Below are 17628 nucleotides of genomic sequence, written 5' to 3' on the forward strand. Positions count from 1 at the left end.
TTTGACACCCAGGGCTGATAATTTTCCTACAAAATTAATTTCAGTAATGTTCTTGACATAAATAATAACTTCAGAAAAGAAAGGCAGGCAGTAAAAGTTGTGGGGACCTCCAACAGTTAGTATAGACGTGACCCCTTGCATTGGTGGCTAGTAGACAATTGCCCCCCCTCCCCTCATTGTTGGTCAGTGTGGGTGAAAAATCAATCCACCATCACTCAATGTTTGAAGAAGACCTTAGCACCCTCAGTAGGAACCTTAGGGTTCCACAGAATTCTGGTTGAGAAACACTGGGCTATATTGTATTTGTAACTTTCCTACTGTATTATTTTTTGTAGATCCCCCTGCAAAAATGGAGATCACCATTTCTTCATCTACTGGTATGTTATATGTAATTTTTATGTGTAGCTAAAAAAAATGCTACAAAACACCTATCTTTCCTAAATGATGGAAATATGTTACATTGATCTATAGTCAATGAAAATGTTGATTGTATGTTTGTATACTTTTCTGAATCCAGTTTTTTTATGAGTTGGTACTTTCCTCCTACTTAACTCGACTCATGCTGTTCCAACGCCGCCTTTTAATGCATGTTTTTTTTTATTTAGGAAGAAACATTGACCTTAATGGCTCTATAGTTATTAAAAAGAAGGAGTTTTTGATCCTAAACTGCTCAGTGGAGGCCAATCCGCCAGCTAGTGTGGTCTGGAGGAAGAGCAATCATAGAACTCAAGAAAACAATATCGGTGAAGGGATGATTTGGTCTACTGTCACCATCAATGAGGCCGACATTTACAGATGTTTTGCATCAAATAAATATGGGATCAATGAAACCTTTCTAGAGATCAAAGCTGAAAAAGGTACTGGCAATAAAGTCCTTTTGAAAATGCTACTTGCCTGTTAGGTGCTTTTGAGTGCCAGACATGGAACAAGCATGCTGTGTATGAATATCCACCACTCCTAAGCCCTCTACAATTCCCTATGATCTAGTCCTTCTTTTGGTAAAAAGGTATCAGGGGAGGTCCTAGGTGGGCATTGTTCTGTTTGGCTGGAATAATAAAGCTTTATTTGACAAAAAGGCATCAGAGGAGGAGGTCTTAGGCAGGCATTGTGTTGTTTGCCCAGAACAATAAAGCTTTCTTTTGGTAAAAAGGCATCCAAGGAGGAGGTCTTAGGTGGGCACCATGTTTTTTTGCCTGAAACAATAAAGCATTCTTTTGACAAAAAGGCATCAGAGGAGGAGGTCTTAGGTAGGCATTGTGTTGTTCACCCAGAACAATAAAGCTTTTATAGAATGGGATTTACTTTGTGCATCTGGTTTTCTTCAGTTTTTTTTAATATAAAACCTTGTTATTATAACAGTTCCAGGTCAATGGATTACGCAATGTTTCTGTTTAGCAATGGCAGCCTCCAAATTGTCTTATGAAAGAGTCCATGTACGTTTTCAGCTTGATTACCAACTTTAAAATATTATAGTGCCCCCACATGGTGAAACTTCCAACTGTTACAGAGTTCTTGAACCAATGTGCAGTTTTGCTTGTAGAGCCGAGTGGACTTTTTAACCTAAGATTATATTGGATTCAGGTTTGGACCAATTTGTGATTAGTGGAAATCCAGAAATATTTAATAAATTGACAGTATTTCCCCCGGGCAACTGAGCTAGTAAAGGATTTTTTTGTGTCTATTATCAGTCTATTTGAGCTTGGACTCGATTCTACTCAGTTGACTTGTGCAATGCTGGATGAGCGACCTCCCCGCCCTCAGTGAGTTGGGTAAACAATTAAGTTATGGAAATTGTGTCAAAATTATAGTCCCACAATATATTCTGTTTTAAATTTAAAAAAGACTTTACTTTTTGTGAACTTTTGTTTTTTTTAACTTTTGTGTTTTTTTTTTTTTTTAATCTTTCTTTTATACTAGATCTTCAGCAGAGACCAGAAGTCACAATTGCCACATTAAACGGTATTATACGTAATTTTAATTAAAAAAAATATTTTTTTGAATTTTATTTTAATCACATCATTGTGTATAAAAAAAACCCTCAGTGACCCTTTTGTTTTTCATTTTGGATAGTGCAGTGGAGGAATAAAATTGCTGTTAGACTTTTTTTTTTCCACCTCTCCTACTCTTTTATCATTTGTTATTTATTTTACTACATGCAGTTGTCAATCAAATGAGAAGGGAGAATGCAGGGTGGGGCAGGAGGGAGCAGCAAGGTGCAAGTGATGGCCTCTGCTCTTAATGCAAATGTGAGAGCATAATGATATGCTAAGAGAGTGGTGAGGATGTCCTGTGACCTCTAAGCTGTGGAGCTAGCAGAGCTGAAGTCCTATGATCTCTAAGCTTAGAAAAAAAAATATTTTTTTAAATATATACACATATATATATATATATTTAAAGACATACAGTGTATTTGAGATGTATTTTAAAAATATTTTTCATATATTTTGTAATAAAAATGCATTTCAACATGCAGTATATATATATATATATATACACATACATATTTATTTATATATATATGTATATATATATATATGTCATGGACCGCCGTGGCTCCGTCCCCGGCGCACGCGCACTAGCGGCAGCTCACGCTGGGACACAAGCACCAGGTCCCGGCGGGCTGCGGCTGACAGGATGCTGCGCATGCGCAGTAGGAGCCGCGGGCGCGCCTTGGGCGGCCAATGACAGCCTGGGGGCGCGTCCTAGGCGGCCAATGACAGTGCAGGGCGCGATATTTAAAGATGCCCTGCACTGTCACAAATCGCTGCAAGGTCTGACCTGTTACCTGAAGTTTCCTGTGCCCTGTGATTATAGACCCGGATTGTTTGACCTTCTGCCTGCTCCAGCTCTGACCCGGATTATCTGACTACGCTGCCTTCTCCTGAGTTTGACCCGGATTGCCCCTGACTACGCTGCCTTTTCCTATCCCGACCCCCGGCTTGTTTGACCATTCTGCGGACTGACTTCGATACTGACCCTGCATATGAACTGACCACTCTCTGCCTGCCGTCTCTGTACCTCGCCATTCCCCACGGTGACAACCGCCGGTTTATCCTGCCTGGTCCTGCCGGCCTCCTCACATCTGGCTCTCTTCTGGTTTACTCTCATCCCCGGAGGCTCCCTCTGCCACTGGTGGTATTGCTCGGAGGTCGTGACCTGGTCCTGGTTCTGCTCCAAGTCCATCCCCACCATCAGGGGCCCTGGTGAAAACGCAGACCGGGACTTAGACTCCACGCTCCGGGTGATTCCATCTAGTGGGCTGCTAGGGGCACCACCTGGCGGATCCATAACAATATATATATATACACATATATATATATATATTGAATATGGTCAGAATTGTAGCATTTCAAATATATGTCAATATATTTGGGAAGAATATTTTTAATTCCATATGGGATGCTGCAGAGGAGAGGGAGGTTTTAGGAATAAAAACGTGATTCATGGTACTTTTAGATGCAGAAATGCACTATAATTTCCCCAAAAATATATTTATTATGGCAGAGTAAGTAATTTGCATTATATATATATATTTTTTTTTTTCTCCAGGAAGTTCACTATATGATTCCTTAATTCTGAACAGCGAGGAATTGGTGACTGTAAATTGTATTGTAAGTAGCAACTCTCCATCTACCACCATCTGGTTAAGAGAAGATGCTGTTTTGGAATATTCAAATACCAAAAGATTATTTCTAAATGTGACAAGCCCTGGCACATACAGGTGCTTAGCGTGGAACCAGTTTGGAGCAATAGCAAGAAGTATTGGGATATTTCCAGCAGGTAAAGATTTTTTACTTTTGTATTAAATTTTGTACAACACGGGGATAACAGCTGTGAAGATCAGACAGATTCTAGGTGACCCATGCACACCCATATGGAAGAGAAATATATTTCCAATATATTTAGAAAAAAAAAAAATGATACATGCGACATATATTTACAACATATTGGCCTACATGAATATATTTTAAAATGTATTCCAAAAAGGTAAATTAAAATATATTTTCCAAAGGCATATATTTAAAAATATATTTTTTAAAATATATTTTCCAGATATTTTTGAACAGCTAAAAAAATGCATTTAAACACAGATTTTTTATATATACGTGTAAATGCATTCCAAATTACACTTTGAAATGTATTTCAGCATGTGTTCTGAATATATTTTTAATAATATATTCACAAATATATTAAAATATATTTTTAAATATATTGAATATGGCCAAAATTGTAGTATTTGAAATATATGTCAATATATTTGGGAAGAATATATTAATATATTCTTATATATTAATATATAATATATTTTTAAAATATATTTTTAAAAATATATTTTCCAGATATTTTTGAACAGCTAAAAAAATGCATTTAAACACAGATTTTTATATATACGTGTAAATGCATTCCAAATTACACTTTGAAATGTATTTCAGCATGTGTTCTGAATATATTTTTAATACTATATTCACAAATATATTAAAATATATTTTTTAAATATATTGAATATGGCCAAAATTGTAGTATTTGAAAAATGCATTTAAACACAGATTTTTATATATACGTGTAAATGCATTCCAAATTACACTTTGAAATGTATTCCAGCATGTGTTCTGAATATATTTTTAATAATATATTCACAAATATATTAAAATATATTTTTAAATATATTGAATATGGCCAAAATTGTAGTATTTGAAATATATGTCAATATATTTGGGAAGAATATATTAATATATTCTTATATATTAATATATAATATATTTTTAAAATATATTTAAAATATATTTTTCTTTGCATTTGGGCAGCTATGCTCTTCCTCGGTAATTTGTAACTGACCCTGTAATGTTTCATTTATAAGATATACTGTATAGCACTACGTTTATTTGATAATGAAGGGATGCATTAATTTCCTAATTTTGTAGGATTATCTGGTTCCTGTCCAAAATCTATAGATTTATGTTCCCCGGGATGATTCCTTCCACTAATCTTCTTTCCACATTAATCTTTTATCTTGTTTTGTAAAGAGGATAAAATGTTCCTAGTTCCAAAGGGGGTGCAATGATTGGAACTCCTCTGATTGGATTCCTGATTAAGTGATCACTATGACAACCAATGATCACATTGATTTATTTACAAACAGACCCCCAGCATAGTCAGAAAAAAAAAAATATAGAAATTTTATTTTAAATTACTATAAGCTGTAAAATGTAATATACATATTTTTCGTTGGGCATTACTGTATTTATTTATTTATTTGTTAAAATGTATCTATATTATTTATCCTTGTATTATACATTGGCCTGAATAATAATAATAATAATAATTTTTGTACAGTTATTATTTCTTGTTTAAGATAATTAAAAAATATATTTAATTAAAATACAAAACAGTTACATTAAAATGCAAATCACGTATATACGCTCGACTTTGCACATCCCTGCCGCCCTGTAGCAGTATTTCTGCTATAGGGCGGGGGGGGGGAGTATTTCATTTTCAAACCATTTGCTGAATAATCAAGGTCATTGGTTACTCGTGATCAGGGGCGGACTGACAACTCATGGGGCCCCCGGGCAAAAGGGGATCATGGGGCCCCTGTGTCCTTGCCCACACTCAAAAAAAGCCTATAAAAAGGTACCAGGGGCATCTCATGGGGCCCCCTACTGACTCCGGGCCCTCGGGCAGTTTCCAAATGGTCAGTCTGCTCCTGCTCGTGGTATATTGTATGTGATGGTAAAATGCATTGTATTGACATTTTGCTTTTATATGCCTACAGGTTATTCTTCTGGTAAAACCGAAAATTTACGTAACCGCAATAACATAATATAAATATACGCATATAATGTTTTTCTTCTGGGCTGTTTATTTGTCATGAATTGACATTTTAGCATATATGTTTACATATTTTTGTAAAAGCATTCCAAAAATGTAGATTTATATTTTTAAAGACATACAGTATATTTGAAATTTATTTTAAAAAATATTTTTCATATATTTTGTAATAAAAACGCATTTCAACATACAGTATATATATATATATATATATATATATATATACACATATTTATTGAAATATATTTTAAAATATATTGAATATGGCCAAAATTGTAGCATTTCAAATATATGTCGATATGTTTGGGAAGAATATATATATTTTTTTTTTTACAAAGGGGGAAGAATATTTTTTAAATATATATCAAATATATTTTTCTTCCATGTGGGAAGGTATGTACAGCACACTGCTGGCCCCACATACCAGCCATTATCTACCTAGATTGCACAGAAAAACGCAGAGACATAGTGATGATGTCACTGGGTATAACATAAGATATGTAATGATTAGAGAAAGTAGTAAAGGATTCCACATTTAAAACATTTTTACCATTTTTGGTAAAATCAAACTCTTTTAATAAATCATACAAGTGTAAGAAACAGAAGCAAATTCATGAATTCATACGCATTTGTGTGTCTATAATTTATTTATTTATTCATTTATTTATTTATTCATTTTTTTTGGTAACTATCTATTTTCTATAGTTGCCAGATCTATGAGTTATAACGTGATTGCTTGGATGGTGTCTGGTAATGTTCTTCTTTTGCTCCTGATTGCTTTGGGACTCTACTGCCTAATTAAGAGACAAAAGGAGAAGAAACCAACAAGTATGAACCAATATAATTTATTGTACCTTATTTCTTCAGCTAAAAAAAAAGAAAAAAAGTTAATAAATGATTAAAATGGAGCCAGCCATTTTCCTGGTGTCTGCCAATTTCAGCACATTTTCTGTGGGTTTATAATTTATTGTACCTTATTTCTTCAGCTTAAAAAAAAAAAAAAAAAAAAAGTTAATAAATTATTATAATGGTTTTGGCTCCTGCTGCTGTCAATCACAGCCAATGAGGAGGGAGCAGGGGGGCGGTACAGCGTCATCATATAATTGGTGTGACGGTGATCAGGGACACTGGTGACAGTACGAAAAAAAAAATTGATACTTTTTTTCAATTTTTTTCAATTTTTTAATAATTTTTTTTTAATTTAAATTTTTTTCTCTTTTTTAATTTTATTTTCATATTACATTATGACCAAAGTAGTAAAATGTTACCATAGTAACTTTTTACTACTTTGGGAGAGTGATCAGTATTTTTTTTTTTTTACACAATTTGATTGGTTTTAGCGAAGAATTTATTTGCTATAAGCAAGCATTTAACTGAATGAAATTGATTCATTCAGGTTTTTTTTTTTTGTTGTGATTAGCTGTGATTGGCCACGGCTAATCACATGACACAAATGGGCTGTGATTGGCCCAGCTTGTGCATGTGATCTAGACACACTTGTATATAATGGATGGCATGAAAGGAAGCCATCCATTGTATACAACTGTCATGTGACCTGCTATGATTGGTCACAGTAGGTCACATGGTACTGGCAACGGGGCCTGTACACAGATCTGTCATTGGCCGTGTCTCCAAAGCTAACAGCTTTCTATGGGGGCACCCAAGAAGGCTCACTCCTGAGTCGCTCATCTGCGTATCCATTCACAAACAGAGCTACGGCTCGGCCCTGCCCAACTCGCTCTATCCTCATTGGCTCACTGGCTGTGATTGACAGTAATTAGTCACTAATTGAAGAACAACAAGCACCAAGTCACTATATATTTTTCAATTGATGGGACTATTGATTTGATGATATTTGGATTTATATTAGTCACTAATTCATGATTTATGAGTATTTGGTCACTTTTATTTATAGGGGATTATTTAAATATGATTAAGTTGATGGTTATAATTTGGTTTAGATTTTTTAATTAAATTAATTGTGGGTATTATGAATTTAAATGAAATTGAGGGTATTAGTAAGTATAATATGTCACTAATTGATGATTAATGGGCACTTGATCACTATTTTCATTTTTAGAGGAGTATTTAATGTGAAATTAATTTGAAATTGATTTGAAGGTGATAATTTGGTTTTAAAATTATTTAATTACTTTATTTGGCATTTATACACTTTTAGGAGTTGTTTGTATTATGAATTTGAATTAATTTAATGGTATTAATTTCATTATTATTTATCAGTAATTGGTAAATATTCAGGAGCGCAACATATATTTGTAAATATATTTATACACAGTTGTAGTTGTGTGTTTCATGTTGGCGATCCTCTAGTCACACCTTTGGCTCGCAAGTTATTCCAATTCACAATGGCTCCCATTGCTGTCTGAGACAAAGAGAGAGAGTCCCGGGAGAGCCGAGGCTCCTGTGCACATCGCTGGATTGATAGGAGGCTCAAAAAAACAGGGATAAGGGGGAATCTCCAGGGGTAGAGGCACCCAGAAGGTGTTCATGAAAGTAAAAAAAACATTCTGCCTTTCCATATGGAAAATAAATATATTTTCAATATATTTAGAAAAAAAAATGTATACACGCAAAATATATTTACAACATATTGACCTACACAAATATATTTTAACATGTATTCCAAAAAATGTAAATTGAAATATATTTTCCAAAGGTATATATTTAAAACTATATTTTTCAAAATATATTTTCCAGATATTTTTGAACATCTAAAAAAATGCATTTAAACATACTTGTAAATGCATTCCAAATGACTGATACATATCACAGCGTGTGTTCTGAATATATTTTTAATAATATATTCACATATATATTGAAATATATTTTTGAAATATAATGAATATGGCCAAAATTGTAGTATTTGAAATATATCTCCATATGTTTGGGAAGAAGATATTAAGAATGTATTTTTAAAATATATTTAAAATATATTTTTCTTCCATGTCGGTTTAGAACCACTTTAATTTACTCTATTTATCAATTCAGCGATTTAGCGACCATTTTTTTTGTCATTTCACACAAGAAACTATAACTACAGAAAGTGTTTGGGAATGGGAAAGTGAATGTTTTTTCATAATTCTGATATATATTTCTAGGAGGTGGAAGCCATGTTTATGAACTTGACGATCGAAAGACAGCTGAATCTGTATATCAGGTACGATCACATGTGCATTACTACAAGTCAGTGCTATGAATCTGTGTACAGGGGCGGACTGACCATTTGGAAACTCGGGCACTGCCCGAGGGCCCAGGGTCAGTAGGGGGCAGGGGCGGACTGACAACTCATGGGGCCCCCGGGCAATAGGGGATCATGGGGCCCCTGTGTACTTGCCCAAACTCAAAAAAGCCTATGAAAATGGTACCAGTGGCATCTCATGGGGCCCCCTACCAGGGGCGGACTGACCATTTGGAAACTCGGGCACTGCCCGAGGGCCCAGGGTCAGTAGGGGGCAGGGGCGGACTGACAACTCATGGGGCCCCTGGGCAATAGGAGGGTCATGGGGCCCCTGTGTCCTTGCCCAAACTCAAAAAAGCCTATGAAAATGGTACCAGTGGCATCTCATGTGGCCCCCTACCAGGGGCGGACTGACCATTTGGAAACTCGGGCACTGCCCGAGGGCCCAGGGTCAGTAGGGGGCAGGGGCGGACTGACAACTCATGGGGCCCCCGGGCAATAGGAGGGTCATGGGGCCCCTTTGTCCTTGCCCAAACTCAAAAAAGCCTATAAAAAAGGTACCAGGGGCATCTCATGGGGCCCCCTACTGACCCTGGCCCTCGGGCAGTGTCCGAGTTTCCAAATGGTCAGTCCGCCCCTGGTAGGGGGCCCCATGAGATGCCACTGGTACCATTTTCATAGGCATTTTTGAGTTTGGGCAAGGACACAGGGGCCCCATGATCCCCTATTGCCCGGGGGCCCCATGAGTTGTCAGTCCGCCACTGTCTGTGTATCAAGGGTTAAAAACAGTTATTTTTTTTCTAACCCCTCGCCTACCGCGCACTTAACCCCCTTCTTTACCAGGCCATTTTTCTGCTTTCAGCGCTGTTGTACTTTGATTGACAATTGCGCGGTCATGCAACACTGTATCCATTTGAAATTTTTATAATTTTTTTCTCACAAATAGAGCTTTCTTTTGGTGGTATTTAATCGCCGTTGGGTGCTTTACTTTTTGTAAGCAAAAAAAGTGCAAAAAATTTTTTTCTTTGTTTTCTATTATAAAATTTTTCAAACGGGTAATTTTTCTCCTTCACTGATGTGCGTTGATGAGGCAGCACTGATGGGCACTGATAGGCAGCACTGATGGGCACTGATAGGCAGCACTGATGGGCACTGATAGGCGACACTGATAGGCGGCACTGATAGGTGGCACTGATAGATGGCACTGATGATGGGTACTGATAGACAGCACTGATAGGTGGCGCTGACTGGCATCACTGCTGGGCACTGACTGGTCGGCACTGCTAGGCATTGACTGGCGCAACTGATGGGCACTGACTGGCACAACCACTGGGCACTGACTGGTGGCACTGACTGGCAGCACTGCATTGATGGGCATTGGTGGGTGGCACTAGTGGGCACAGGTGGGTGGCACTGCTGGGCACAGGTAGATGGCACTGCTGGGCACAAGTGGGCGCATCGCTGGGCACTGATGGGTGGCACCGCTGGGCACTGGTGGGCGGCACTGCTGGGCACAGGTGGGCGGAACTGGTGGGTGGAACTGGTGGGCACAGGTATTTAGCACTGCTGGGCACAGGTAGATGGCACTGGTGGGCACAGGTGGGCGCACCGCTGGGCACTGGTGGGCGGCACTGCTGGGTGGCACTGCTGGGCACCGATCATCAGGGCACTGATCATCAGCACCCTGATGATCGGTGCCGATCCCCGCTCTGACAACTGCCGGTTCTCGGCAGTACTTTCCTCGCGCTCTGACAGCGTGAAGAAAGTGCAGCCGAGAACCGGCAATTGCATTTCCCAGTGATCAGCGTGTCATTGGACACGACTGATCACATGGTAATAGGCCACTGTGATTGGCCTTTTACCACATCATGTGATCAGCTGTGTCCATAGGACACAGCGATCACAGAGATCGCCAGGTGCGTGCCCCCGGGGGCGCGCAGGACAGCGCGTCATATGACGCCCTCCCGGAACTAGCTGGCCGCAGTGCAGCCATCTTTTGGCTATCTGCGCTTGGCAAGAAGCTAAATCAACAGATAATGCTAGCTGACGATTGTACACATCCCCTCCCTCCCCACATGGAAGAAAAATATATTTGAAATATATTTTAAAAATATTCTTCCTAAATATATTGACATATATTTGAAATACTACAATTTTGGCCGTATTCAATATATTTCAATACATATATATATATATACTGCATGTTGAAATGGGTTTTTATTACAAAATATATGAAAAATATTTTTAAAGATACATTTCACATATACTGTATGTTTTTAACCCCTCGCCTACCGGTCACTTATACCCCCTTCCTGCCCAGGCCAAGTTCCAGCTTTCAGCGCTGTTGCACTTTGAATGACAATTGCGCGGTCATGCAACACTGTACCTATATGAAATTTTTATCATTGACAGACAGAGCTTTATTTTGGTGGTATTTAATCACCTCTGGGTTTTATATTTTTTCTTAAACAAACCAAAAACCACTGAAAATTTTGAAACAAAAGTTTTTTCTTAGATTTTGTTATAAAATTTTGTAAATAAGTGATTTTTCTCCTTCACTGATGTGCGCTAATGAGGCTGCAGTGATGGACACTGATAGGTGGCACTGATGAGGAGGCACTGGTAGGTGTCACTGATGGTCATTGACAGGCATCACTGATGGGCACTGAAAGGCAGCACTCATATATGGCACTGATAGGTGGCACTGATAGGCAGCACTGATAGGTGGCACTGATAGGCAGCACTGACTGGCACTGATAGGTGGCACTGACTGCCACTATTAGGTGGCACTGACTGGCACTGATGCACACTGATAGGCGGCACTGCCTGGCACTGATAGGCGGCACTGACTGGCACTGATAGGTTGCCCTGATTGGCAGCACTGATAGATGGCACTGATTGGCATTGATAGGTGGCACTGACTGGCACTGATGGGTGACACTGAAAGGCAGCTCAGATGGGCACTGATATGTGGCATTGATGTGGCACTGATGGGCACTGGCAGGTGGCATGGATGAGCACTGACAGTTGGCATTGATGGACACTGACAGGTGGCACTGCTGGGGCTACACAGATCATCAGTGCCCTGATGATCAGTGTACATGTCCCCTCTGAGTAATTCCGATTACCGGCTCTTCTCTCCTCTGTCAGCGTGACAGCTCGTGAGGAGAGAAATGCCGATAACCAGCATTTCCCTATTTACATGCGATCAGCTGTGATTGGACACAGCTGATCACATTACTGAGCCAACATCTTCGGCTCTTTCCATTGATTGGTGATTCGGACACAGCGCACCACCGATCGCCACGCTCCCGGAGCCGCGCATGCGCGGTTAGTGTGGGACGACGTCATATGACGAGAGAACCGCCTTGCGCTCGTCATTGTACTATATGGCAGACGGGAGGCAGTTAAAAATAAAAATCTACGTTTTTGGAATGCATTTACAAATATATGTTAAAATTACTTTTTTATGTTAAAAAAAAATTGAAGAACATATTTAAAAAAATATATTAGAAAAATATTTTTCATATATTTTGTGGGTAGCACTACTTTCTATTAGACATTTGATTTCCCTCCACTTTTATCTTTTAGGATCTCGAAGGACAGGCACATTCCATCTACCACACTATCAAGAGACCAGGGGCGGACTGACCATTTGGAAACTCGGGCACTGACTGAGGGCCCGGGGTCAGTAGGGGGCCCCATGAGATGCCCCTGGTACCTTTTTCATAGGCTTTTTGGAGTTTGGGCAAGGACACAGGGGCCCCATGATCCCCTATTTCCCGGGGGCCCCATGAGTTGTCAGTCCGCCCCTGCAAGTGACTATAATAAAGTGTCCTCTGCTGAAATACAACATATATGAAAAGACGACTGTGTTTCTTTATTTTCATTTTTATTTTTTATTTTTTTTTTACTGTTCTTAGAAGGTATCCAGCTTGTAGTTAATAAAAAGTAATAAAATAAAAACATTTTTGAATAAAAAACACTGTGTTACTTTTTGTGTGTTTCATCTGGAGTCCTGTGAACATGTATATTAAAGGACACATAGACTTCCAACCGGAAAATGTAAAAAATATATATATATATAGTATAAGGGGGGTGAGGGGCCAATACTGATTCCTAAACATTTTTTACTGTAATGCAAGGGGTAAAAATGTTTTTCAATTTAGATCCACTTTCACTGGTTGCCATCTAAATTGGCCCTAAGGCTAGGTTCACACCTATGCACTGCGCGTTTGACCCATTTCTGCATAGCGTTTTGTGTTGCGTTTTTGCCACATTTTTGATGAGTTTTGCATTTGATTAATTTTTTTTTCTTGTTGCCAGGCAGATTTAAAACGCAAAACGCATCAAGGAATGCAAGGAGTGACTTAGGGTAAAAAAAAGTTTAGAATTTAGATCTACTTTCATTGGTTGCTATCTAAACTGGCCCTATGCAGTTTGCGTTTGACCCATTTCTGCATAGCGTTTTACGGTGCGTTTTTGCACCTGTGCTTTTTACTCGTTTTTGCCACATTTTTGATGCGTTTTGCATTTTATTATTTTTTTTTTCTTGTTGCTAGGCAGATTTAAAATGTAAAGCACATCAGCAACACATAAAAAACGCAGCAAAAACACACTACATGCTTTTCTGCAGCATTTCCATTGAAGTCTATAGAACCAAAACCGCAACTTTTTTTTTTAAGTAGACAATTAACCACTTCCAGTCCGGACACTTCCCCCCCCTTCCCCCCCAGGCCAATTTTCAGCTTTCAGCGCTATCACACTTTGAATGACAATTGCGCGGTCATGCAACACTGTACCTGTATGAATTTTTTTGCATTTTTTGAGACAGATAAAACTTTATTTTGGTGGTATTTATTCACCGCTGGGATTTTAATTTTTTTGCTATATAAATGAAAAAGTCCAAAAATTTTGAAAAAAGTGTTTTTCTTATAAAATGTTGCAAATAAATAATCTTTCTTCATAAATCTTGGCTAAAATGTATTTAGCTATCTTTTTAGTAAAAAAAAAACAACCCAAATTAGTTTATAACCAAAAATTATAATTTTTCAAAAATATTTTGGACATTTTTATTTTATTTTTTTTATATTATTTATGTTTTTTTTTACATACTGTCACCCTAGCAGTACAGTGTTACCATGGTGACACTGTACTACTTGTGGGGGGTGATGAAGATGTATTTATTTTTTTACACTGATTGCTTTTACACCCATAAAGGCTGTAAAAGCAATCATTTCTCCTTCTCTCTGGCTGCATTCTTGCAGCCATTGAGAAATACTGTGTGAGCTGTGATTGGTCACAGCTTGTCACATGGTACAAGGTTGTTGTGAATAGCCCTGTACCATGTGACCTCTGTGATCATTCACAGATTTCACTAGCAGTAAGCAATGATGTCAGAAGATACATCTTGCTTACTACTCTTCATGTGATCACTGATTGGCCAATCAGTGATCACATGATCAGGACTTCACACAGAGGTCCCGTACAGCGATTGGTGCTCAGCTGTGTCCGGAGCTGTTCCGCTGGGAGGAAAGCGGGGAGGACGTTTATAAACGGTCACCCGCTCCTGCAATGCTCCTGTCATTACATGAAAAGAATGTATTTTGAGAATCTGTTACATTATTTAAACATCTTGGAAAATCTTCCGGATATTTATATGACGGCTGTACTGTATATACATTTAATATTTGCTGTGCGCACAGCTCATAGGAAACTGTTGGTTCTACTGAGAAAATCACTCTGGTCCGACCACTGGCACCGTATGGGCGAGTGGTGCGAATGTGAAGAAATGATGAGTCAAAGAAGAGCAAAAAAAAAACATAAAAAGAGGATGAAGAAATAAAAAGGAGAACTAAAGGAAATGGGATTCTGAGAAAGAAAGATGTTTCACAAAGATTAACGCTTAGAGAAATCTCTTCATATTTACCAAGAGATAAAACCAATTATTTGGATCTAGTCGCATATATCTGGATTGGAAATCACTTACGGCCAGGGGCGGACTGACAACTCATGGGGCCCCCGGGCAATAGGGGATCATGGGGTCCCTGTGTCCTTGCCCAAACTCAAAAAAGCCTATGAAAAAGGTACCAGGGCATCTCATGGGGCCCCTTACTGACCCTGGGCCCTCGGGCGAGTTTCCAAATGGTCAGTCCACCCCTGCTTACGGCTTCAAGTTCCGAAATTCCAGATATGGAAGAAAAACCTCCTGACTTCTTCCCAGTTTTATAAAGTTGTCTTGATACTTTTGAAACAGTTGCTGTTTATGGAATGCCTGGGTTCTATCACTTCCTATACACAGTGTGAACACAATCCATTGGGACCCCGCGCAACCTATGCCAGTAATTCCCATTGGATCCAGCGCACGCTATTGGCCAGAAGCCAGCAGAGCGGTATTGTGTTAGTTTGATGGACTATGAAAGCTGGTTCATTATTTAGCAGAAGTATCTTCCCACCCACATGAAGAAAAATATATTTGAAATATATTTTAAAAATATATTTCCCAAATATGTTAACCTTTGAAATGCTACAATTTTGCCCGTATTCAATATATTTCCAAAAATATTTCAATAAATATATTCTCAAAACTTTTAGCGAGGGCTGTATATATATATATACATTAGGCTGCCCATTTTTAAGTAATGAGTCTGCATATGAGATACAGAGATAAATGTATACAAAACAAGCCGCAGCTGATCACTTGGTTTCTGCAATAGTCTACATAAGAAGAGTGCGTGAAGAAAGAACATTCCATGACTAGAAGAGCAGGCACAATGGAGGATTGAAAGGAATGCAAAGCAGCATAAGGGAGCTCATGAAAGGGTCCCCCCCAAAAGCAGTTCAAACTTGCTTTTGGGGGGGGGGGGACTTGTATGATTTCCTCATTGGTTCACCTCTCCTTCATTAACAGCCATTAATTAACATGTAGTCAGCACAGTGGCTAAGAGGTTAAAACTTCCATTTGGCAGCACTAGGGTCGTAGGTTCAAATCCCCACCATGGCACCACCTGCTTAGAGTTTACATGTACTCCAGATTCCTCCCACATGCCAAATCATGCTGGGTCCCCCCAAAAGAAAGTTCAAACTTGCAGTTCATTCAGTAAATTAGAGCTTTCCAGGATGACTTGTATGCTGTCCTCATTGGTTCACCTTTCCTTCATTAACATGTGGTCAGCACAGTGACTAAGTGGTTAGAACTTCCATTTGGCAGCACTAGGGTTGTAGGTTCCAAACCCAACCACGGCACCACCTGATTAGAGTTTACATTTACTCCAGATTCCTCCCACACTCCAAAACATGCTGGGTCCCCCCAAAAGCAGTTCAAACTTGCAGTTCACTCAGTAAATTAGAGCTTTCCATGATGACTTGTATGCTGTCCTCATTGGTTCACCTTTCCTTCATTAACAGCCATTCATTAACATGTGATCAGCACAGTGGCTAGGTGTTTAGAACTTCCATCTGGCAGCACTAGGTTCGTAGGTTCAAATCCCAACCATTACACCACCTGCTTAGAGTTTACATGTACTCCAGATTCCTCCCACACACCAAAACATGCCAGGTCCCCCCAAAAGCAGTTCACTCAGTAAATTAGAGTTTTCCAGGATGACTTGTATGCTGTCCTCATTGGTTCACCTTTCCTTCATTAACATGTGGTCAGCACAGTGGCTAAGTGATTAGAACTTCCATCTGGCAGCACTAGGGTCATAGGTTCCAATCCCAACCATGGCACCACCTGCTTAGAGTTTACATGTACTCCAGATTCCTCCCACACTCAAAAATTTGCTCGGTCCCCCCAAAAGCAGTTCAAACTTGCCACTTGTATCAAAAAATTAGAGCTTTCCAGGATGACTTGTATGCTGTCCTTATTGGTTCACCTTTCCTTCATTAACATGTGGTCAGCACAGTGACTAAGTAGTTAGAACTTCCGTCTGGCAACACTAGGGTTGTAGGTTCCAATCCCAACCATGGCACCACCTGCTTAGAGTTTACATGCACTCCAGATTCCTCCCACACTCCAAAACATGCCAGGTCCCCCCAAAAGAAAGTTCAAACTTGCAGTTCACTCAGTAAATTAGAGCTTTCCAGGATGACTTGTATGCTGTCCTCATTGGATCACCTTTCCTTCATTAACATGTGGTCAGCACAGTGACTAAGTGGTTAGAACTTCCATCTGGCAGCACTAGGGTCATAGGTTCCAATCCCAACCATGGCACCACCTGCTTAGAGTTTACATGTACTCCAGATTCCTCCCACACGCCAAAACATGCCAGGTCCCCCCAAAAGCAGTTCACTCAGTAAATTAGAGCTTTCCAGGATGACTTGTATGCTGTCCTCATTGGTTCACCTTTCCTTCATTAAGATGTGGTCAGCACAGTGACTAAGTAGTTAGAACTTCCATCTGGCAGCACTAGGGTCATAGGTTCTGATCCCAACCACAGCACCACCTGCTTAGAGTTTGCATGTATTCCAGATTCCTCCCATACTCTAGATTCCTCCCACACTCCAAAACATGCTGAGTACCCCCAAAAGCAGTTCAAACTTGACACTTGTATCAGTAAATTAGAGCTTTCCAGGATGACTTGTATGCTGTCCTCATTGGT

General features: G+C 39.1%; 1 protein-coding gene across 1 annotated transcript in view; it reads left to right on the plus strand.

Annotated features, from left to right (window-relative positions):
* Nucleotides 1–13011, plus strand: part of LOC149432710 (sialic acid-binding Ig-like lectin 5) — a 46004-nt gene extending 32993 nt beyond the window's left edge. The window contains exons 12-18 of the mRNA XM_089665023.1: nucleotides 336–377; nucleotides 606–857; nucleotides 1918–1959; nucleotides 3550–3780; nucleotides 6535–6657; nucleotides 8949–9007; nucleotides 12620–13011. Coding sequence (XP_089521149.1) covers nucleotides 336–377; nucleotides 606–857; nucleotides 1918–1959; nucleotides 3550–3780; nucleotides 6535–6657; nucleotides 8949–9007; nucleotides 12620–12679 — 809 coding nt within the window. The 3' untranslated portion in view covers nucleotides 12680–13011. The remainder of the gene's footprint in view (nucleotides 1–335; nucleotides 378–605; nucleotides 858–1917; nucleotides 1960–3549; nucleotides 3781–6534; nucleotides 6658–8948; nucleotides 9008–12619) is intronic.
* The last annotated feature ends 4617 nt before the right edge of the window (nucleotides 13012–17628 follow it).

The sequence above is a fragment of the Staurois parvus genome, unplaced genomic scaffold (genome assembly GCF_062004578.1).
Source record: "Staurois parvus isolate SC_StPar_1 unplaced genomic scaffold, SC_StPar_1.0 ptg002113l, whole genome shotgun sequence".
Taxonomy (NCBI): Eukaryota; Metazoa; Chordata; class Amphibia; order Anura; family Ranidae; genus Staurois; species Staurois parvus.